Here is a 24,238-nt window from a genome sequence, read left to right as displayed (position 1 = left end):
CGCTGGGGATGGAGCAGGTCCTTAGGTTTGCATGGCAAGCACTTTTCTGACAGGGCCACCTCCCAAGCTCTCCCCGTTTGCATACAGGGATGGACACACAGCCCATTAACGGCTAACAGTACAAAGGCTTCGGCGCTAAACTCTTTATAAAACACTCATTTGTTTTCGCCTGAGTGGGGGAGGGGGAAGAGTGAGGAAAATCCCACTTGGAAAACGTAAATACTGCAAGCATCCTTATATCAGATGAACTTTAAATTTGATACTACACCTCGGGGTAGTAGTTGGCAGGGGAGATATTGCAAACAAAGCCCTTTCACAGTATACGATGGCAGCTACGCTTCCTGGCTCTTGGCTGAGTTGCTATTTATTTTATAAGGAACTTCGCCTCCTTGGAAGATTATTGTTTTCTCAGCTTTGTAAGAACTGGGGCTGGGGTGGGGACCAACTCCAAATAGGGGAGAGGAAAATATTAAGCAACGTGTAGGATCGAATTTAAAATTTAATTCGATATTATAAATAGTTTCCTTTCTTAGTCCTCAGGAAAGCGCTATGGGGATTTACACATGGGGACTGGTTTCCCTGGTGATCAAAAGTTGATTCATTTGTTTTATTAACTTCTAAATTCCTAAAGACTCCCTGGACTCAGCAGTAGACTTCCTCGAGCAAGCTTACTTGAGTCTCTATGCACTAGCAAGTTCCACGGGCTTTCCACTGCCCTACGTTTCCTTAGTTAATTTGATACCGTACTCAGATCGCCATTTTTCGACTCTGGCATTTCTCTCCGGGGAAGCTTGCTTAACTGTTTCAAACGCTTCTTGTTGGTTTTCATGATTCAGGTTGCTTACACATTTTCATGTTGAAAGCATTTCTCAACCTACGGCAGCAAGCAGAGAGAAGCTTCTGGCTTTTTAATGTTGTGTAATAGGAAGCTATAGAGCCAAATTCTTATTCCTTTCAGGTCTCAGAGTGGGGCTTCCCCCAGCCGCTGCTCTAACTGAGTTGAATGCACAGACTTGCACACCATCATCTTCCTATTTCTCTGTCCCGGGTTCCTTATCTGTTTTCGCTTGCAGAACTATTGAGGGGTCACAATGACTTCGACGTTGACCCCCTCCTAATTGTCAATGCATGACTGTCTCAGTGCCTGGATTAAGGTTTTGAGAAATTGCATGACTCAAAAGTATCAAATGTGGTTTCACAGTCTGCAAGCCAGACGTGTATCCACTCAATATTCTCCCCAACACAGAGTGCTGAGAAAGTTTTAAATACCCGAATCCTACTCTCTACAGGAACATTCTAGAAGCCCACTAAATAGAAAGATTCTGTCTTCAGGTTGCCATGATTTGCAGTTTGCTTTACTTGACAACTCTACTTGAAAGTCGCCTAATGAAAAAAGTTTTCAAAGTTAGGCTTTCTGAAGGAAATATGGTTAATAAACCCTTAGTTTTGTCCACCTTACTAAATGAAAGCGGCAGTTCACCTAGCAGCTCAATCCTGTTCTCCCTTCAACAGTCTCTCACTGTGGTTTACAAGATGTTTTAATAACAAACCTTTGTAAAACACACTTTGTGTTTTGAGTTAGGAGTTGAGTTTTTTCGAAATGTACACACACAAATTAAATTCACCGTGAAGGCAACAGAGTGCACGCCTGAGGTCTCTGACCTGCTCAAGTCATGGAGTCACATCCACTTTTGCATTGATGATTCTCCAAAGTGTTTTTCATCCCACCACTGCCCACATACCATGTCCCTATGCCCCTGTGCCGACCACCAAATCTGTAGAGAGACATCCCAGACATCTGCGCATCCTGGCCTTCCTTCCCCGTTTTCACTTGCACATCTCATAAGCCTCTCAGAGGGAATCTGCACAGTTGGTACTCGGGGGCCCAACCCCAACCGCCACCAGGCCCTCTCCCAAACCTGCCCCTCTCTCCCGGCATCTGAATAACACTACTGCATACATAGCAGGCTGATTCTGGAAGCCTACGAGCAATTCTAATTCCCTCTCCCCCCTATTTGTCCTTCCTGTGCAGGTCCCAGTTTCAAAGGCCCCGATGTGACACTATGTCCAGCTTCATACCTTCCCCTCTGCCACCTCCAGTAGCTTCGTTCAGTGGCTCCTCTTTCTGTTCCTCCTATTTTGTCAGAATTAAACTTCCATCTAAACTCTGGTCACTCAATCTCATTTTACTTCGAACACATCTGCTAGGGCAGTGGCTCCATGGGTGAGAGCATTATTCACACAAGTATGAGAACTTGAGTTCAAACCCTCAGTACTTCCATAGAAGTTGGGCGTGGCTAAGTGTGCTTGCAACCCTAGCCCTGAGGGGTAACCCGCTTAGCCAAAACAGTGACCATCAAGTTCACTGACAGCCATTAGCTGAAAGCAATAAAGAAAGATGCCAAAAGCCCACCTGTGACCTCCATGTATGTACTCATGAACACAAGGATTCAAACATATGCATGTTTCACACAAACTACACATGCATAAAGGGTACAAAAAAAAAAACGCTACTGCCCTTAATATAAAGTTCAAATTCTTTACCAAGATAGACAAAGGCCCTTCCTGACTCCTCTTGGTTCTTGGTTCATTGCCCGGTCTCACAAGTACCTATAAACCTTCGCAGCCCAGCTGAGTGCAGTATTTCTGACATGACCCTACCCCATCCCCAATATCTTTACCAAAATGCCTCAAGTTTCAGCTCTGGTATTTGCTCCTTTGGGGTGGAGGGACTTTTATACAATGAAATCCTCTAACAAGAAGAGTAATCTATCTTTGTGCTAACCAACACAGTCTACTGCCATGATCTGATTTCTTGCTTACCACCTGAAGTAGAAACGGTTTCTGTTGTTGTTTCCTAAATTTTCGGTTCTTTATTGGGGATGGGGAGGGGTAGTGAAACAGGTCTCACGGTATAGCATTGGCCAGCCTGGAACTTGCTATGTAGACCAGGCTAGGCTGGAACTCAGAGATCCGCCTGTCTCAGCCTCCCAAGTGCTGGGATTAAAGGTGTGCTCCACCGCGCCTGGCTTCAATTTTTTCGTGGCTATTGCCCAGCCAAGAAGAGTTAAATCACAGCTGCCAAGTCGGCAAGGCAGTGATGAAGGTAGCTGGTGTATGTCTCTCATTTTCATCCTTACCACTCCCTCCTGCATCCTTACCTCCCTATTGCATGAACTCTGGTAGACTGCAGATGAAGCTGCATCTTATGACCCTCCATAAAAACCTGCTTGGTGGATGTTGGGAAGCAGGAGACTGGAGGATTGAGAGTTTAAAACCAGCCTGTTTTGAGAGCCTCAAACAAAAAGCAAACCTGGGCTAAAGGCTATCCAGCAGGTAGGAGGAAGGGTGTGTACGCCCATGCCCACAGTCCACGTGCAAGTTACCTAACCAATCAAGCCTTCCCACAACTGCATTTGCTTCCTTATAAATTAATCATTTTCATTTGGTTTTCTTAAAATTACCTCATCTGCAGAAAAACACAACCAGAAACTTGACATAGTCAACTTACGATTTGAATTGAGGAAAGTTTTTTGTTGTTTTGTTTTGTTTTTGCTTAGCAAAGTAAACTGTTTGAAAGACTTCAACTATGTCAAGGTTCCACGAGTTTCCTCACTCCAGCCCCTGCTAGCACAGGACTAAGGGCCGGCCTTCACGAGCATCTGCACAATTGCCCCACCACTGGCTCATCTATCAGCCTGGAGCTTCCCTCAGATGGAAGCAAGTGTCACGGTCACAATTTCTGTGATCATACCCAGTGCTGGGACATTATTTTTTAAGAGAAAAACCACAACCTATTAAAAAAAATCTTTTAATTTTTAATTTTAATGCTGAATCTTTCCTGGGTTTTTCATGACAATGAGACACGTCTGCTCCTGGCAGCACCAATCTACTTCAAGAAGAAAGAAGATGGGCATCGAAGAGGCACCTTATGGAGTTTGATAGCCATTTGGGCAAGAAACTGCTCTTGCCTGGACTATTGTATAAACTGGACACAGAGAACCCGCAGAGAGAGGACTACTGAACTTGCCTAAAGGTGAGATGATCTTTCAGGGTTCCTGATTCATGAAAGAGTCTGTGAGACATTCTGCAGGACACAGCAGATAGTGACTGAACTGCCTTTGAAATTTCTTGCTTCATGGAAATGTCTCTGGATACTATGGACCTGTAGGCCAAAGATGGATGCCCCAACGGTACAGAGGAACTTTGGGTGACTGTCCAGGCAGTGAGATGTCTCTGTCATTTCTAGAGTTTGAAAGTTGCTTATTTCTTGTTTGCTTAGGTAATATTGTATCTTTCTGAAGTCTTTGATGGCATTGAAGAATAGATAGATATAGTTTTCCTTAGTTATGATAAAGATAAAATAGATGTAAAAAAAAACAAAAAAAACAAAAAAAAAAAACATGGTTTTCTCCTTTGCAGTAAAGCCCAGGACTAAGCATGGCCCCAGTTCCACTGCAATTTAATCCTAAGAAGAACACATTTCCCTTCATTCCTAGACTGCAGTCACCACTTCCCTCAGGCCATGAGTTTGATCAGTTAAAACTCAGCCTCTGACAGTTGTTCTGGCCAACTTGCTGGATAAGTTATTTATCTCATCTCCCCGTGTGAAATTCACTTAAATGCCTAGAATTTAATTCTGAACACCTAATCATGTAAGACACTCCTTACCTTTGCTAAAATTAACTTGAATGTGCCACCTTATAAAGAATTACAGACATTTAGAACCGAGAGTGTCTCTGCTAATTGTAGCCTTAAGTGTTTGGGATCAAAAGACACCTGAGCCTGTTTTAGATGAAGGGCTGAAGTTGTCTATTGTCCTAGCCCAGGATGGGCATCATATCCCAGTGCCAAGTTAGTACCCCAAAAAAAGGTGGACTACTGGGTGAGGAGCTAGAAAGGAAGTTCTTTCTTGGGAGAGAGAAAAAGGTTGAGATGAGGTCTTATAAAGCTAATCGAAAAGCCAAATACGTAAGGGTCACCTTGAACTCAATCTTCCTGCCTCCACGTCCAATGTGCTGGGGTCATAGGCATATAATACCATGCCCTGCTTGGAATTCTTGCTCACCACTAAAGTTTGTAAAGCCTTTACTATTGATAAGCAATAGTTCACACACACTTGAGACAAGGCTAGGGAACTGGAATTATTCAAGCAATCTTGTAGAATATCCTAAAATAACTTCAAATGTTGATATTTAATCAAATATAACAACTGTATTTTGACCAACCACCAATGATAGGGTACTTACGCTTTTGCTAGCTCCATTGATATTTGTTCCAAAGAGTATCCCTTAGTCTCAGGTATAAACAGAACAACAAAAACCAGGGATGCTAGACTCATGATTGTATATATGAAGCAAACCCATGACAAGCCAATAAGATCTATAGGAGACAAAAGAAAATGGTTAGGTATGTATTCTGTGTGCACTGATCACCGATCCCATTTGTGAACATCCCTTCTCAAATCCTATAGGAAGCTAGTACATGCTCGTAGTCTCCATGGAAATAAGATTCACCAATTCAAAATGTGGCCAAGTTCTTTTTGTTTTGTTTTACAATTCTACCCCAGCTTTCTTAGGTAAAATGCAAAGCTGTCTTTTAAAATCACAAATTAAACTCAAAGCTATTTTCTGGGTACACATTTTTCTTTTTCAACATGATAATATATCTTTATTAATGCAAAGAGCACATGTTCATTTATGTTCTAGTTTTATTTCTGTTGCTGGGATAAAATACTCGGACTAAAAGCATCTTAAAGAAGAATGGCTTTATTTGGCTTATGGTTCCACATTATGGAATGTAATTTTAAAATCTATCACTATGGGGAAGTTAAGGCAGCAACTTAAAGTATTATATCCAAAGGAAGCAAGAATAAATGCATGGGCCCTTGCTTCCTTCCTAGTTCTCACTCTGCTTCCTATACTAAAGACTACTAGCATGTTTCTGTACAGTCCAGAATCCTCTGCCTAGGGAATGATGCCAACCACATTGGGCGGGGTCTCCCCATATCAATTGACAAGTCAATCTTCTACAGACATGCCTACAAAACAACACAAAAGTAGACAATCCCTCACTGAGACTCTCTTCCAAGGTATTTCTTAGGTTATATAAAGTTGACAACTAAAGCTAACATCACCATTGCAAAAATAAAATTTTAATGCAGAAGTCTATAAAGACCCAAGGCCAATTTTCTCTTACCCTTCCCTGACTCCCTCTAGGGATCACCACTGTTGTAGTTTGGCCATTGTAAATGACATATTTGTGCACGTGGACACTTCTGGAAATGAGTTCATCCTTTTTACTCTTATTTCAATAAATTGTTTTATGTTGGCATTATTTCACCATTCCTAATAGCTGGCAACATATTGTAAAGCTTCCATCTAGGTCCAGCAGAAAACATCATAGTGGGGCCAATGAAAGAAATATGATCAGTACAATTCTCAACATTTTGATGGATTTCACTTGTCAGCTCTCTTGGCCACTTCTAAACAAACATATACTCCCTTTCTAATCACTGATCAAGTTCAGGGTGCATTACCCTAGACACAACCCCATTCAGGCACATGTAACTTTGTCCATTTATATGGTGCTGGCCTCTGGACCAGCAGCAAATGTCCAGGATGATAAGGAACAGTAGAGAAGTGTCTAGCTCTTTTTACACATATGCAAAGACCAACTGCAGGCAGGATTTGCAAATAGCCCTTAACAGCTACAATCACAAATCACAGTTGGTCAGGGGAAAAATTGACTTGAGTGATTAGATACTGACGTCATTTTTATAGCTGCAGTGTGGAAAAATCTAAGCATAGTAACCACTTGTGGGTGAGCTGAGCTGAGGTGGGAACAGAAAGAAGGAAGACAAAAGTGTGTGTGTGTGTGTGTGTGTGTGTGCACATGCACATGTGGATGTCTGTGTGTGAACATTGGAGTCTGAAAGCATCAGGTCTCATCCTGTATTGCTCTCTGCATATTCCTTTGAGTCAGGGTCTCTCCCAGAGCCTGGGTGAGGTTCATGTTTTCTCAGTTAGGATGGGAGCCAGCAAGCCCTGGTGATCCTTCTGCTTCTGCCCCAGCTCAGAGTTAGGGTTACAGGTGTGCCAGATGTCCAGTTTGTTAGGTGTATGTTGGAACAAAACCCCTGGTCATCATAATTGCATAGCAAGTGCTCTTAACTGCTAAACCATCTCTTGAGTGGCAAGACAGTTCTTTCAGGCAATTTTAATCAATCCTGTCTCTGATCTTTTATTGCTGCTAGTGCAGGGTTTTGTCAGGTGGATTGCTTATTCTAATACTTGTAGAATTAGTTGGAATTAGTGAAACCCAAACGAACATCTCATTGAACTTGTTTCACATTCTGCTTAAATGCTTGCAGTAACAGAGAGATCATGACCTTACTGCCACAACCATCTCCTTTACTCAGACCCCAAATCTGCCTTTCAGGATGTTCTGCTTTGTCTTGTAGACAGCACACTGTGAGTCATACCTCCCAACCTGCTCTTTGTGATACACGCTCCAAACATTTGTCTATATCTTCACCCTTTCTTTGAGAGTCTTTGGATCCAGATCAAAGACCCAGAACTCTCCCAGTCATTCTTCACAGAGCATAGATACCAGGTTCTTATTATCTGGACCATTCTCTCTTGGATAGTCCTATTTTGTATGTCCTTTGAAATGGGGTCTTTCTGTATTTTCCAGATGGTCTTGAACTCATCCTCCAACCTCAGTACTCCAGGGTTGGGTTTATAGACGTGCATTACCACAGCCTAATATGTACTGCAATTTTCAACCAGTTTTTTTCAAAATAGTGTACCCAGAACTGAATTCACTGCCCACTGTGTAATGTTTGTTTACCAGAAACAGTATGTTTACATTGATACAGGTGATGTTTCACTAAAATGTTGGTATCCAAAGGCTTATCACCAAGATAAGATATGTAGAAAAGCCTCCTATCTTTTAAATCATTCTAATCCATGCTTAAGAATTTGATCTTTGAAAATACTTAGAGATCTTCAGACAGCGCAGGTGGAGGTCAACTGAAGACTAGGTCATTCCAGGCTTCAAAAACTAATTGGATCCGGTTGTATTGAATCTGGTTGTGCATAGCTTGTGCTTATAATCCTAGCTGGGGGAGAAGGCTGGGGCAAGAGGATTGCCATGGGTTCAAGGCTGGACTACCCTACAGAGTCAGAGTTGGTTCTCAAAAGAAACAACCACTACTGAAAAGAAAAAGAATTTGCTTTACCAGGAAGCATGCTAAAAGCCCATTCAAGGGTCTACCTCTTCCTTAGCTCATCCAGTATGTCAGCCAGCCTTCCTGCAAAGATTCAGGTCATGTGTCACCATTTTTCATCCATATTTTCTAATTAAATAATAGATGGTATGTGTGGGTGTGGGTGTAAGGTGAAGGGTGCATGTTTCCTTTTACTACCAGGCTAGAAGATGTAGGATTGATGCTAGTAACTAGTTTCTTTGTCTCCTTTAAGCCTGGACTATTTCTTAAAATCTAAGATGCAAGCATTTGAAAATTTTATATATAACCCAACTGCATTTAATTAGCAACTTCCAAAGTAATTTAAAGCATGATGTACTAAACATATACATGTATGTATATGTGCATAGCATACTCTTGAGTAAGTATTCATTTCTAAAGGTTAAATATACATACATGAAATGAATGATGAAATGAGTTTACAGTTTGGATTTTTTTAGTTATGTTGTCAAGGGCATGTGTATGTCTGTGTGTGTGTGTGTGTGTGAGAGAGTGTGAGAGAGAGAGAGAGAGAGAGAGAGAGAGAGAGAGAGATTAATTTCAGAAAACTTGGCAGTCAGTTTTGGAGGGTGCTAGTGAACCACCTCATTATTTTGAGAATAATAATCATAAGTTATTATTATTAATTAAATTATTGTTAATCAAAGATTATTAAAATTTAAAAATAATTTTAATAAATAATAATAATAAAAATCAAAGTTTCAAGCACTCATCTTGCCTTATGTAAGATCCACCTTCAGAGTAGCTAAGTGGCAGTGAGAGAAATCTCTCTTTAGAGAAGCATTCCAGGTTAAAAAAAAAAATAGGCAGACTGAAAGAACGAAAACCTTGGGTCTGAGTGGTGCACATCAAGGGAGCTCAACATGGCCTGGGATGGGATGGGACAGCCAGACTGGGAGGATGACAGGCCATCCTGTGGTCACTCGCCAAGGAGTGTGCTAATGGGTTAGAGACTTGCCCTGTTCAAGTCTCCGTGTGGCTCGACATAGAAACTCAGAACACAAAGGACAAGAGGACATGTGACCTGAAAACCAACTATCAAGATCCAGATCCTGCAAAAATCCACGCAACAGACTAGTGAGTCCCTTCCCATCTAGATCGGGGGGTAAAAGTCTAGTAGGAGGAATGGAGACGTAGCCTACAAACGAGGAGACATACCATCCTAGTGTAAATTACATATTTAGAGATAACTACGAGAATAAAAAAAATAACTACAAGGTAGAATGTGAATAGAGTGATACTTGGAAACATTATTTATATTTTAAGGGTGATATTTATATTGCGGACTTAATTTCCAGAGATCCATGCTGAAATTCGATGGAGAAAATGCATATAGATGATAGGATTCAAATAATCTTGTAAGGGGAGCAGGTGAGGTTAGAAAGGAACAAAGACTGGAAGCTGCTGAAGGTATGTAATTGACGTAGCTGGTTCAGGACCAGCCTCTCTCTACTTTGGGGTATGTTTTAAAATCTCCACAATAAACACTTTCATGAAGCTTACGAAGACACAAATACACAAGACTTCTTACCAGTCACCGTAAGAAATGTCAAAGAGATGAGAAGATTGATGCCCCAGTTCATGCTAGAAGTCAGGGCCATGGCTCGGCCTCTGATTCCGCCAGGAAAGATCTCACTGAGCAACAGCCAGGGCACTAGGAAAAAGGGAAGAATTGTGAGGCAGCAAAATTCACAAAGACCCCCACCACGCCCCTTCCATTGGTCTCTCTCCAAGCTGTGCCTGACTCTGGGGTTGGAGGTCAAGACTATCTCTCACTCACTTCAACAGGACAGCCCCGATAACGGCACACCCCGTCCTCACCAAGGGAAAGGCTTCAGGATAAACACTGGATGGGCTTGACAACAGCTATCATAAATAAGAGGAGGTGGTACAATATAGCCCTGAAAAATGCCTGTGGCACTTGTAAACGAGCTTTGAAGATCTGTCAGGCACAGAAGCCGCGGGTCCAAATTCCCAACGTTAGTGAATCCAGAATGGTAAACTTTCCTACACTTTCCTCTCTTTCTGAAGGTATAACCAATGAGTGCGTGGTAAATAGAGCTGGAAAGGTGAAAGGTCACATATCTCTCCCTTTTCCAAATGGGCGCCATGGCCCAGGGAAAGCTGGGCAGAGAGAAGTCCTAAATTAAATATTGCTCCCAGATTTGATTGTCAGACCAGACTAGACATCTCAATCTTTGGAAGGAGACTCTTCCTGTATCAAACTTGATCAGAGGACTTTTTATTATCTGAGTGACAGGGAGCATTATGGGCTCCGCCTGATTAGATTAGGAAGGGCAGAAGACAGCAAATTAACTTGTCCTCTGCTCACAAATTTGGGATGGGCTCTGACTGTGGGCTGACCTGACAAACACCTCTACAGTTTCTCATTTGACTGTGGCCAACCCCAACCAAGTAGAACTATTGCTGTTCCTCGGTCATAGAGGAAGAGATTGCCACTCTGAGGAGTTAATGACTTGCCAAGGTCACAAAGCTCCTAAGTGACAGAGGTGGCACAGAGCCCTGACTAGTCTTTGGAACTCACTCTTTAAATAAGTATGCTTTCTCGGTAGTGACTAGATAAACCTGTGCTGGTTAATGAAGAAATGTGAGTGTAAGAGGATCTGATGGGACAGAAAGAGGGATTTAGGAAGAGTCCTAGCTCTCTGCAGATGAGCAAACCCATTGGAAAGATGTTCTTTATTGTAGCCACCAACCATGTAATCCTAGCCTGGAGAAAGCTAGAGGAGGCTAGTGGCTCAGGACTGAGCATTCGGCAGAGTCTTCAAGTGAGCAATTTGCCTCTCATATCACAATCGTGCTCTGTGGAGAAAATATCTACTTGTTGTAAACATGTTAAGGTTGTTTTTGTTTATTTATTTTGTGTGTGTGTGTGTGTGTGTGTGTGTGTACATGTATGAAAGAAAGCCTGGTAGGCCTCCAAGTGAATCTACACCAAGTTACCCTGAGGACCTGGAGGATAATTATAAGAAAAGCACCAGGATTGTTATTTTCTAATTTAAGGAGAATATATGAAAATAATGGCATGCGTCCCATCCTCTCGAATCTTCGCTTCTCCTTTCCCACCCCTCCCTGCACTCAAAGAGGCAAGTTATTGAGGATTACATTCTTGAATAATAACCTCTTTCTCCCTCATTATTTTGAAATCGGGTTTCATACAGTCAAACCTTGAAATTGCCATAAAGCCAAGGCTGGCCTTGAGATCCTGATTCTCCTTCATCCACCTCCCAAGTACAGGAATTACAGTCATGTGCCAATCGTGTTCCTCTTAATGAACTCATCTTAGTGTTCTCATGACCTTGTCTTGGGCTTTTTAAGAGGGTAGATCCAGCTCTGGGTGGATGGTCGCAGTGTATTAAAAAGGAAACCTTTATAATAAAGATTAGACCCTGGGCAAATACAGTATAAAAGTATGTTAAAAGCATTTTGCTTGTTCTTTGATAAAGCATCTTGAGTGCTTGGGTTAAGACTATGTGTCACCATGCTGGGCTTAATGCCAGCTCTTAAAGCTAAATATTCTCACCTCCATACTACTGCTTAACATGGGTATTGAGAATGGTTATCAGTGGAGCTGAGGGGTCTCTGGGGCCTTGTGTTTTAGGAGGCAGAAATAGAAAATGGGTACACCCTTTCATTTTAGAGGCATTGGCTCAGATCGTCATGATTCAGCTTCCAGCCCTATTTCAACACCTGCCCGACCCACTTTCAACTCCAAATGGCCTGACAGAATTAATCAATGGCTGGGTGTTGCTGAGTTCTTCAGAGCCACAATGGCCCCAGATGAAAATGAGCTGCCTTGGCTGTTACAGAAAGCAGTGGGTGCCACCGAGACAGGATGGGGCCAGGATATAGCACAGCTGGTGAAACATGTGCCCAGCATGCGTGAAGTCCTGAGTTTGATCCACACCGCCACATAAACCAAGCACAGTGGCACCTGTCTGTAACTCTAGGTGGAAGCAGGTGAATCAGAAGGGTAAAGGTGATCTCAAGGCCATCCTAGAATACATGAGCCTCTGTCTCAGACAAACAAAGTGGGTGGAGCCGGTCATACAAAGCACTGGTGATAGCTTACGTGTGCTGCATCTGAAATGCCAGGGTCTTATCTCAAAAAACTAAAGACCACTCAGGATGTCTACCCTAGGCAAACAGTGAAGCAGCTGAACTGTGTCCTGGGGCAATTTAACCATCCCAGGTATTGAACTAAAGATAGAAGAACAGGCTTCCTTCAGTCTATGTCCTGGTGAGAACTTGTCAGTCCAGCCCCACATCTGACAGCTCCAAAGATAAAACGCATCATTGCTGAAACTTCTACTTTCCTTTTGATCTGATGGGAAGAACTCAAGAACTGATGTCTTGGCTGATCCAGTACTGACAAAATTAGATGTCGTTGCAATTGTCGAATGAATGATTAACCATTCCGATGTAGAGCATATCAAATGAAAGTAAGGAGGATATTATTTTAATAGTGGTGATGGAACTGTAAAATCGCAAGCTCTCAGATCCCAAGAGAGCAAAATAAAACCCTGAATGTATGGCAAGAATAGCTTCCTGTGACAGACTGAGGAGCAAGAGAAAGCAAGAATTTTCTGTGTCTTGGTGTTTTCCAGAAAGATGCTAGGAGTGCCCAGAGCAGAAAGAACAGAAGAGCTCACCCTTAGTACATAGGGAGAGAGCACAAGCATGAACTGCCGCAGGCGGATTCAATATGGCAATCCTTCTAATCACAAAGGCGGTATTTTCTTTTTAGCCTCAATGAGATGGTCCATTTTCTCTCCAAAGAAAATCAATCTACTGCTACATGGGACAGTTCTCTTTCACTGGCACAAGGGAGAAACGGGGGCCCTTTTTGAGCATCCTCTATCCCCTACCCCAGTGATGCACCAGCAGAAGAGGCATTGTCCTATTTACCCTACAGAGTGCTCACAACAGATACGATACAACAGGACTGTGTCCATTGCCACCACCACTCAGCAAGCATAAAACATCTCGTCGGGACTCTGTTATTCTACTTCTGTCTTGCTATCACAGGACCACTGCAGCAATTTGTGCTCCTATAAATGACAGAGTCTGTGATGCCCTAATGTCAGCTCTAAACTGTAATGACTGTGGAAATCTGAGCTTTTGGGGGACTAGAGTCAGTAACAATTCACAGCTATGGAACTCCTATATCACACGGCATCAGATCGTCAGGGCCCCATAAGAACTTGCCAGATCCAGATGGAGTCTACAGACATGGTGTTCACAGCTACACAGAGTGTCACAAAAAGACCAGGAAGGACACATATCTTAATGTCACTCTGTGAGGACACAGCCTTGGATTAAGAGGGATAATGAAATGACAGTTCTGTCCCATGTAAGTCACCCTGAATATTTCCTGCCTCTTACTTATTCTGGCCACTGCCCCAGTTTTTCCTTCAGAACCTGTCATTTAACCCCCTACGCTTTGAGATTTAAATCCTGCAGCTCTCTGGGCACACTTTCCACTTGGCATGAGTTCTTCCTGAACCACCTGGCGTGTGAACCCAAGTCTGAAAGACTCACTGAGGTCTTGCAACTCCTGCCAGGGAACTTCTAACAACTCCGGAGGAAGTTCTGCACTGAAGCTTCAGAGAGCTCAAGAGTTGGATTTGCCAAGGGAGCCATGCCCTGCACGTGGCATGTAAATCCAACTCCCATGGCTTTATTGCCTCTACAAGCAGCACATGCCACACCTGGCTCTCCTGCAAAGAAGTGCTTGAAATGTGAATAGGAGGGCTGGAGAGATGGCTCAGTGGTTAAGAGCATTGACTATTCTTCCAGAGGGCCTGGGTTCAATTCCCAGCACTCACAGGACAGCTCACAACTGTCTGTACCTCCGATTCCAGGTGGCAACCGTGGGAAAACACCAAATCACATAAAATAAAATAAAAAAAAAATCAGTTTAAAAAAAGGATTAAAGAAGGCAGAAATCTTTAATAAATAAATAAATAAAAATAAAAAAATAAAAAAAGGATTAAAGAAGTGTGAATATGAGCTGAACTATCCCTTCCCGCCAGATGCTTACATCCTGAAACTTACATCTATTTTAACAACAGACTCTACCGTGAACCGCCACTCCAACATGAAGAGGAGCAGGTAGCTTTCCTTTCTCTGCTGGTTTTGGAGTCTCACCTCTCTCAGTCTCCCTGAGTTGTGCCACATATGGCCTTTTGTAAAATAAATACCTTTTTCATGAACATAATCCTGAACTGCTTAGATTACAAACCAAGACAGGCAATGAAATAAAGAATCGGTGTTTCTCAGTTAAGGATTCCTAGTCAAGATCAACCAGAATGATTATTTCAGAAAAGTGTACTGGAGAAAACTGAACTAAACAGAATGATGCTTAATATAAAACAAAATTAAATTTAAGATGAACACCCACCACCCCCACCACCCCCCTGCCACCTGTTTTTTAGACAGGTTCTCACCTGAAATTCCTTACTACATAGACCATGCCGGTCTCAAACTGTCAGAGATACACCTGCTTCTGCCTCCCAAGTGCTGGAATCAAAGGTGTGCTCCACGGTGCCCAGTCAAAAAATGGATGGACCCTGTTTTACTAGGCACCAAAAAAGAATAGGACAGAGCTGTGTCACTTGGAATTCAATCTTTCTCACTCATGTAGCCTAAAAAGTCATTTGAAATTGAGGAACTAAGTATTTTTCTTATTTATAATTATGTTTTAGTTATAAATTTACATACTAGCAGAATATGCAATGCCTGTCATCATGTTCAGCAATCACTCTTCTAGATTCTTCCAGTAGGACTTAATGTCACCCCTGTTTGATTCCTCCTTGTTCACCTAACCATAGTATTTCACCTGCTGCCCGCAAAATCCGCCCGAAATGCTCTCACCAAAAGCCCTGCACAGTTCAATGGAAAAAGTCACAAACTTAAGCTGAATTATAGATTGGCTTTATATACTCTAACATAGCTTAATGGTTTTTCTGAATGTATGAACACCATAACTAGTACAAAAGAGGACAGAACGATAGAAACATCCCCAAATGCTTAGAAATCCCAGCACAAATGTACCACTGACACCTTCGTGTGAGGGATGAGAGATTGTTATTTATCACGCTGTGGGTGAATGTCACTTATTTATAGAGTAAGATGTTATTCTTCCACTTCTGAAATAGATGAAATTAACTCTTCTCTACAATAAAATAGGTGGGGAGCTGAAGGAAATCAGTACTAACATTGTCACTCAGCCCTTGTGAGTAGTTAACAAAAGTTGTGTGCTGATCCGTCAGCTGGTGATTTGATTAGGTCATTCCTTATGTTTTTGTTGAAAGCAAATCACAGGAAAGGAGAGGATGATTATCTCGTCCGTTGACTCATTTCTCAACACCTACATAATATTTTCAAGTATCCTTTTTATTAGTGTTCTTCAGATTTTATTATTTGCCATGCCTATAACAACAGTAATTCTGATGGAGCAATAAATGGGCTTTCTTTTAAACAGGAGGATATACATAACTGCAGATATCGGGAGGGGCTATTTCAGTTTATTTTTACTCTGTATGGTGTGTACGTTGGGAACATGTATGTTAGTTGGTGTCCACACCCATGTGTATGCAAGTGGGGGTGAGAGCAACGTTGGCTGCCTCCCTCTACCTCCACTTGACTGCCTTAAAACACAGGATCTCTCACTAGACCGTCTAGGTGGGCTGGCCAATCAGCTCTCAGCATCTCGCTGTCTCTGCTTACCAATGCTACAGGGGTTACAGGTACGGCTGTAGGCATACTCAGCTTTTTACATAGATTCTGGGAATTCAAAAGGCAAGTCCTGTGTTGTTATGTTGATAGAGCAAACAGTCCTGCCCATTGAGCCATTTTTCCAGCCCCTATTTTATGCTTTTTTTTTTTGAGACAGAGTCTTGTGTAGTATGTAGCCGAAGATGTCCCTGAACTCCTGATCCTTTTGCTTCCCATTCCCAAGTGTTGGAAATGCAGACATGTGCCACCATATCTGGCTTAAAATGGAAAAATTTTAAGAAATATATTGTTTTAAAATTGGGACTTGGGAAACTGATTCCCTTTGAAATATCTTGGAGGACCCTCATAAGAGCACAATTCATACACCCTAAAAAGACTGAAGCCGCACTCAAAATGCAAACCAAAAAATACAAAAGCAAAGACTAGCAAGGACTTTCTCTTTACTAACTTGGGCTGGAATGACATGGCATTTGAAGTATTGTTGTATGTAGATGTAGTATTGTGTACTGTACCACTGTCATTATCAATGCTACAATTAGGAAGCTACTGTGGTTTTTATTGCTCCAAATGCTCCTTGGAACGATTCTTAATGTGTTCCGGAAAACAGTTAAGTAATAAATGAATGTCTGTGCTTATTAAGATAATGTTAAAAACCTCAATCTGTTTCTTTAATGTCTGTGATAGGCAGGATTTACAGTGTTCCAGGACAGATGATTAAAATGGGAGTACTGTCTGGAAGCTAAACACATGTCTTGCGTGAGCAATTCCTAATGGCCACAGAATGGATGGTGCCATTTCTCTGTGTGTTTAGATCTGCTCCTATGCAGAAATGCCATGGAGAACTCTTTGGTTCCATTAGTCTCACAACTGTATCTTCTAACTCTAAAGAGAAAGAAGGATTTCATTTGCCAGATACACAGATTTCTTTAAGCTTCTCCTCTGTGAAAAATCCCCACAAAGTTCATGCAGAACGAGGCAGGGGTAATGCCTCTGATACACTGATGACTAATGCCAAATAACTCCTTCAGTCAGTCAGATGAACATAGCTAACCAGGGAGAAAAGCACAGTGACCATTGTGTAGATATAGGTCATAGCTGAAAGAAAAAAAAAAACATCTTAAAGATATTAAAGGGAGGGACACTTAGCACAGCCACTATGTGAATATTATTATAGACAACCTACATTTGATGTTAGAATTCTACCGCTTAGAGAATAATTTCTGTAATATGCCCTGTTTTTATTAAACAAACATCACATCATAGGAAGATGAACACTTGAAAAGCCTTTGACACCAATGTTTCTGAACACTAGCGGCCTGGGGCCCAGGAGGAAATGCAGGGCTGATCAAGATCTCTTCTGAAACACATGATGCACTGCTGGAATGTCAACCTTCATCTTGAACCCAGCATGGGTTTGGCATGAAGCAGCGAAGTAAAGTTCCAAATTAGAACCTGCTTGCTGTTCACATGCCTGGAACTGTCATCAACTGTGGCTGTGTAAGCGTCACATGCGTGGCAGTTTAAGGGGCCAGAGTTATCTGGATATAACATCTATGTTTAAATATTATGGCAGATGACTCTTCTGCTTCCCACTGACACCATCCTCCAAAGGGCTGGCTCAGCTCTGAAGAAGCAGAGCAACTGGCCTGGCCAGAGTATCTTGACGTGCTCAGACACTCCGAGAAACAGAAGAGGACTTCTGAGTTGAGTTTGGAGACAGTTTTCCATGTGCCTAGCATTCCTTCATGCCAGTGAGTAGAGGCTCTGACAGATCTTTGCTACAGATCCCCTAAGTCTGCTGATTACACAGCAAAATTATCTCCCTGTGAAGAAAGGAACAGCTTTAGTTATTGTTGTGTAAATAAATGTACTGCCTGTGGGGAAGAAAGCAGGTTGGCTTATTGTCTATATAATCAAAGATTTGGGTTTTCCAAGCTCCTCATTCCTCTGTCAGGTGTCCCAGCAACAGTGTAGATATTTTATCTATAATCATGTTGGCCTGTGGGGCTTGGGCATCTACCGTAAGTGCTGATATCCTCAATGTTACTATGAATAATAAATGTCCTTCTGTTCGGACCAAGGAGTCTTACATCTTTTACGAACACCCAAGCTAACCTGTTAGCTTGCAAGTGGGTAAAACCACAGGTCCTTTCCAGTTACTGACACCTTAATTGCTTGTGGTTAGGGTATGATCTCTCTCTAATGGTCTTTCATTACAGTTATTAACTGTACTTGCCCTTTCTTACCAGAAGAATTGAATGCAATTTTGGGGGCTCAGATAATTCACTAAAATATGTCTGCAAGCTCTAATACTAATCAGGTAAGCAAAAGCAAAGGAAAAAAGGAATCTTTCCAAGTCCCAGGTTTAGACTGTCACAAGATTTTCTTAGAAAAAAAAAATTACAAAGGGCTTGGGCTCAAATCTTGTTTGGCTTTTTAAGAGCCAAGTCTTAAGAAACTTGGTTTAGCTGGGCACAGTGGCTCATGCTTTTAAACTGAGTATTCAGGATGGCTGAGGCTGGAGGATGCATGTATTTGAGGCCAGCCTAAGCTATATAGTGAGAGCCAGTCTCATAAGAACAAACAAAAAGGGGGTCTTAGATGTATAGAAACACATTACATCATCTACTTAAAGGGACCGTGAAAGTAAAAGTAAGGACAGCTCAGAGGGTAAAGATGCTCGCTGCCACCGTGCATGTGCTTGCCACCATGCCTGATGACTTGAGTTCAAACCCTAGGGCTTCCACATGGTGGTAAGTGAAAATCGACTCTCAAAAGTTGTTCTCTGACCTCCGAATATACACAACACACATGTACCATCACCCCCTACCTACAGACAGACACATACACACCCACAAAGAAGTGTAATTTAAAGAAACAAAAAGGAAAATAAATTTAAGTAAAAGAAATTAAAGTAAGCATGATTAATCCAAGATACTGCTAAGCACAAGCCTCATACTTGGAGAGCAAAATGGAAAAACTTGGAAATCAGCTTTTTTTTTTTCTAGCACCCTAAAATAAAATGGCCTTAATTCTAAATTTCAACTTCCTTAGGCATCAATTTTTAGAGATGGCCTTTTACCCTCAACTGAGCACTTTTATTGAAGTAGACGTTTTGGCCCAGTGCATGTGGGGCTCCGTGTGAGCCAGAGTTCCCCCTACCGCTGATTCACGGGAAACCTGGGTGTGCCAGTGCCACCCCAGGGAGCTCGTGCACAGCCGCAGAGTCTGGATTCATTGCACAGACTTAGACGAGTGAATGTCTGTGTTTCTTGGCCACATTTACACCTTTTGCTCTCACCAGCACGGCACGATTTTCTGTAAAGCCTGCCTGGATTCCTGGGAAACCCTGACTACAGGTGCTCCATGACTGGACATACGTCCCAAAGCCACAGGTCCATCTCTATAGTGTCAACCCAACGGAAATATGAACAGTGAGGCTGGCGATGACATCATACATCAGCAGTGAGCCATGAGCACTTCCCGTGTGTACCTGGGTGGCTTAAACAAAGTCCTTGCTGACATCAGTGCTGGCAGCATCTGAACTTCTCATGTCTAGACCTTAATCAGAAGTCTGACACCACGGCCCCTGAGTCCACCCTGCACACCAGGGACTAAGTGAAGGACACACTGTACAGATCGCTTCATTAGCTGTGTGATTACCCAGCGAGGTGGACACCACCAGCCTACTGTCCGGCTTAGCAAACTGAAAATTTCAGGGGTGAGTTTATTTGTCCAGACTCCTCTACTGTGGATCTTGATAGAGAGAGGATGTCCTAGGCAAAAACCCCATCCAAATTCTGTCACTGGGATACAGACACAATTGGCTTTTTTTTTTTTCACATTCTCCTACACGTTCCTGCTCATATCCATCCTCAGGGTACGGGACCCACCATCCTTTATCTTTGCTGTAAATTCCCCTCCCTCTTCCAGATGCTCACAGTACTTTCTCAATACAACACTTGCCCCAACAGCACAGTCTCAGAAACAGCCTCTGCACTTTCCTCCCTGAAGGAGCCCCCTCCAAGGACACCTTTCCTCTACATTCCTTTACTCTCTACTACTCTTGCTTCCACGTGAACCGAACACTGCTCTGCCCTGAAACTCTATGATGCTTACGTTCATTTTCGTCCTTATTGCTTGTTCCATCGCTAGCTCCTCAAGCTGTGGCCTCTCCTAGCCTCACCTGAATGTCCAGCGCCTGGCCCAGGCCATGCTGAGGCACACCTCCCTGCTGGATGAAGGAGTAAAGAATTTCCACCACTTTCTCCTGCTGGCTTCTCTTCTTGGCCTTTGGAATATGCTCATTCCTGCCCATATGGGGCTCCAGAGTTGGTAGACAATATGAGAGGAGATGCTCTAGGGCCACCTGTCACTCAGATTTCGGTGTGATGTTTCACTTGAATATGTGAAGCAAAGGTAGTTTTTAGATGAAGGTGGATGGTCACAGTCTCACCACCTAACTTAATATATGACCCAGAGCTGGGCAGTGGTGGCGCACACCTTTAATCCCAGCACTCGGGAGGCTGAGACAGGTGGATCTCTGTGAGTTCGAGACCAGCCTGGTCTACAGAGAAAATTCCAGGACAGGATCCAAAGCTATAGAGAAAACCTGTCTTACAAAAAAAATGGTATGTGTGTGTGTGTGTGTGTGTGTGTGTACTGTTTTTTATGTTTACATAAAATAAAATAAATGCACACATATGACCCAGAGGAAACTTCCTTACATCTGCTCCTGGTGAAAAGCTAGTTAGGAATGAGAGAAGGGAGAATTAACTAATTACTTTATGGACATATGAATTTTTGGACTAGCAAGCCTTCTGGGTACTCTAGAGTGAACAAGAATTGGAATATGAAACCTAGACAGCCGAGTTCACTAAGGGAAAGTCAGGGGAACAGGCTTGTTAGGACAGGAAAGTATGATGGAAGATGGAGATCTAATTATAGGAGAGTAAACCAAATAGGATTGGGGCCAACTGTGGTCCTGAGACCTAGAGTGACATGGAACGAACTGGGGCACTATGAAGATGTGAACTGAAAAAAATGAATTATTGTGATATATTTTACATTGTAGGCTGTATCATTATGCAGTGATGTTTGTTAGTAAATATAGATGTACAAACACTGTCCTAAAAAATAAAAAAGAATAGCACAGTTAGGAAACCAGAGGACCTGAGAGTGGAATGACTTGGGGCATCCACTTGAACCTGAAAACAGAAACCCTTTCCTGGCAGAAGGAAGCCGCTATGACCTAACACAATGAAAGAATGTTGCTCTTAGCCAACTCATACTTACGGAGATTTAATAAGGATGGTTTAATCTGCCTCTCAGTGTTGGTTTAGAACAGCAAGTACTTTCCCCTTTTAAACCTCTACTTACACAAAGGATTTGTTTGTTTTACAGGTAATAAACTCCCTAAACTCCATACTTGAGCAATAACCACACCGGGCTAATACGTTTTATCATGTATTCAAAACCTGGTATTATAAAAAGCTTGCTCCTAATAATATTTTTAAAGCTCTAGCTGGTTCTTGCAGGGCATGCCAAAGCTTTACAGCATGATTTTGAGTACTGAAATGGAATGCCCCATGGCATGCTTTCTTTAGGAAAGAAAAATAAATCACAGCACGGGTATAGACATCAATGGCTAGTTCTTTACAAAATAAATGAAGGAAAATTTTTAATTTTTTTAAAATTTTTTTTAAAAGATTGATTCTTTTATTATGTGCATAGCATTCCTTCACATGTGTGCCCACATGCCAGAAGGGGGCACTAGGTCTCATTATAGATGGCTGTGAGCCACCATGTGGCTGCTGGGAATTGAACTCAGGACCTCTGGAAGGGCAGTCAGTGCTCTTAACCACTGAGCCATCTCTCCAGCCCTTAATTTTGGTTTTCTAGACAGGGTTTCTCTCTGTAGCCCTGGACATTCTGGAACTCACTCTGTATACCAGTCTGGCCTCAGACTCAGAGATCCACCTGGGTGCCTCTCGAGTGCAGGGATTAAATGCTTGCACCATCACCATCTGGCCAAAGGACAATTCTTTAAATTCTCCTAAAGACAACAGGAAAGTCTCTATCCCCAAGCCATGATACAATGTTATTATTGATGTTAGGATGGTTGATTCAGATGCTGGACTCTGTCACAGTATGACCCAGTCTCCCATGGGACATCCAAGCCAGGTCTTGAAGCTGCCATTCTTAGATACCATGGGATGCATGAGAGAGTTAATTCCCTTCCCACACCCTAAGGGCCTTCCATCCTCAGCCTCCCCAGCCAGTAGCACTACTTTGGACCCAGAAATTCCCAGAAAGACTAACTACTCCATGTTGTGGCAAAAAGCAAAGGTGTCCAAGAAAATCCAGGATGGCTTTCAGAACTCTGGGTCCAGCTCTTTGGGACGTAACAAAAGATGTGCCGTAGCTGCCCCCCCCTCGTGCGGTTTTGAGCACAACTGATTCCCAGATTCTTCTAGGCAAAAAACCTGATTTTTCAAGGTCATGCCCAAGGGCTGTATTGCTCTGCAGAAAGCCTCATGACGGTGTCTGGCAGAGGACTTGCTTTGGTCCTTAGCATTCCTAAGTTATTGGGTCCTTCGCTCACCCACTTGAGCTGACTCCAAGCCCCTTCCTGCATGGCATCTTAGTTTACATGTCTTTTCCCATCTCCCTTCACAATCCAAACGTGACCTCACATGGTTTATAATCAGACTTATAAGGTGCTCACATGTAAAGGACGGAAAGAGAAAAACACAAGATGCGGTTTCCTTTTTCTAGGAACTTATGACCTACCAACTGTTCTCCGATTAATAAACCAACAGGAATGTACAGTAGCAATACAGGCTGTCACTCAAGGACTGAGTTACACCATTGCACTGTCATTCACATTGGCACTGTGCTCTGTAGCTTCCAAAACACACGGGCTCACCTGGCATGCACCTACTCTCTCTAGCAGACACCACACTGCTGTGCCCATTTCAGAGACCAGAAACAACCGAGAGTAGAAAAGCGGCTTGCAAGTCAACAAATTAATGGTCTGGGATTAGAATCCAGAATTCCTTTCTATCTCTTATCTCAGACACTTTGTATCCCGGAACTGAGTAACTCTACATGAGACATACACTCATAGCTCATTCACAACAGAGGCCCTTTAAGAATTGGAGTGGGTCCATGGAGGAGATTTTCATGAAACCTCAAAGGTAGGAAGGTTGGGACTGAGTAGAGAGGAAAGGCACTACATGCCTTCTGGGTTTATCGACTGGAAGATAAAGAAGTCCTAATGGGCGAAACCTCACCTCAGCACGCAATGCCTGCACCTCACTTACTGTGCACACTGTGTGGACTTTCAACATACATCTGTGTGAATGACAGCTCCGGAACACAATGCTGTAGTCACCAGTGTCACTCACCACACGGATGCACGGATACAGTTCAGGGAGGTGAAAGAAGGCCCCGAGAAACTGAGTTCCCCTTTCAGAAATGGGCTAGAGCATGGTAGAGAGTATGGAACGAGCCCAAGGAATCTCAGCCTGTAGACCTTAACTGGCGTGACCTCAGAATACTCTGCAGAGTCTTATTTCCTTCCCATAAAAGAAAAAAAAAAAAAAAGAATTACTGTCTTTTTATCTTGGCAACTAGTTGATTTCTCTGGTACAGTATAAAGCTGGCATGCAGAAAAGATGGCCAGATGTGAGCCAGGCCTGGCATGGAGCGCCTGGGAGACTCTCCCAGTAACTTACTAATAAAAACATAGGGCCAGAGGAGGAGGGCAAAAATAGAAAAGAAGCAATAAATACAGGATCCATTGCTGAGGAAAAGCCCAAGTATGTGGTCACTGACTGAACTAAGAAAAACCTCCAAAATCAACCCTGAGTGTCTGCAGGTGTGGCAACCCCATGGAGAAAGGGGGAAGGGGTGGTGGGCCCTGAAGTAAGAGGAAAAAGAATTTTTAAAAAACAAAAGATTAACTTCAAGATCCTTAACTTTTTGAAATACATTTTTCCATATTCACTCTGTTCCCTTTTATTCCATGGATTATATTATGGTGATTCTGTGCTGCAGCACTTAAGCTACAATGGGACTACATTTCCCAGAATCCCCTTCCTATGTAGTCCTGAGTGATAGTTTTCAGGAAGACAAATATGCATGAGTTTGGAAGCCCAAAGTAAAACCACAGACCAAGCTTGCTGGTTGGTGCAAGGCCCTCAA

General features: G+C 42.6%; 1 protein-coding gene across 2 annotated transcripts in view; it reads right to left on the bottom strand.

Annotated features, from left to right (window-relative positions):
- Slc2a12 (solute carrier family 2 member 12) overlaps window positions 1-24,238 on the bottom strand; it is a 53,697-nt gene that overhangs the window by 6,843 nt on the left and 22,616 nt on the right. For both annotated transcript variants that reach the window (XM_057759377.1, XM_057759386.1), the window contains exons 3-4: window positions 9,801-9,923; window positions 5,250-5,382 (exon numbers count right to left, since the gene is read on the bottom strand). In XM_057759377.1, the coding sequence (XP_057615360.1) occupies window positions 5,250-5,382; window positions 9,801-9,923 (256 nt within the window). The remainder of the gene's footprint in view (window positions 1-5,249; window positions 5,383-9,800; window positions 9,924-24,238) is intronic.

This window comes from Chionomys nivalis, chromosome 2 (genome assembly GCF_950005125.1).
Source record: "Chionomys nivalis chromosome 2, mChiNiv1.1, whole genome shotgun sequence".
Lineage (NCBI taxonomy): Eukaryota > Metazoa > Chordata > Mammalia > Rodentia > Cricetidae > Chionomys > Chionomys nivalis.
Note: the sequence above shows the minus strand (reverse complement) of the source record. Positions and strands in the feature narration are given on the sequence as shown.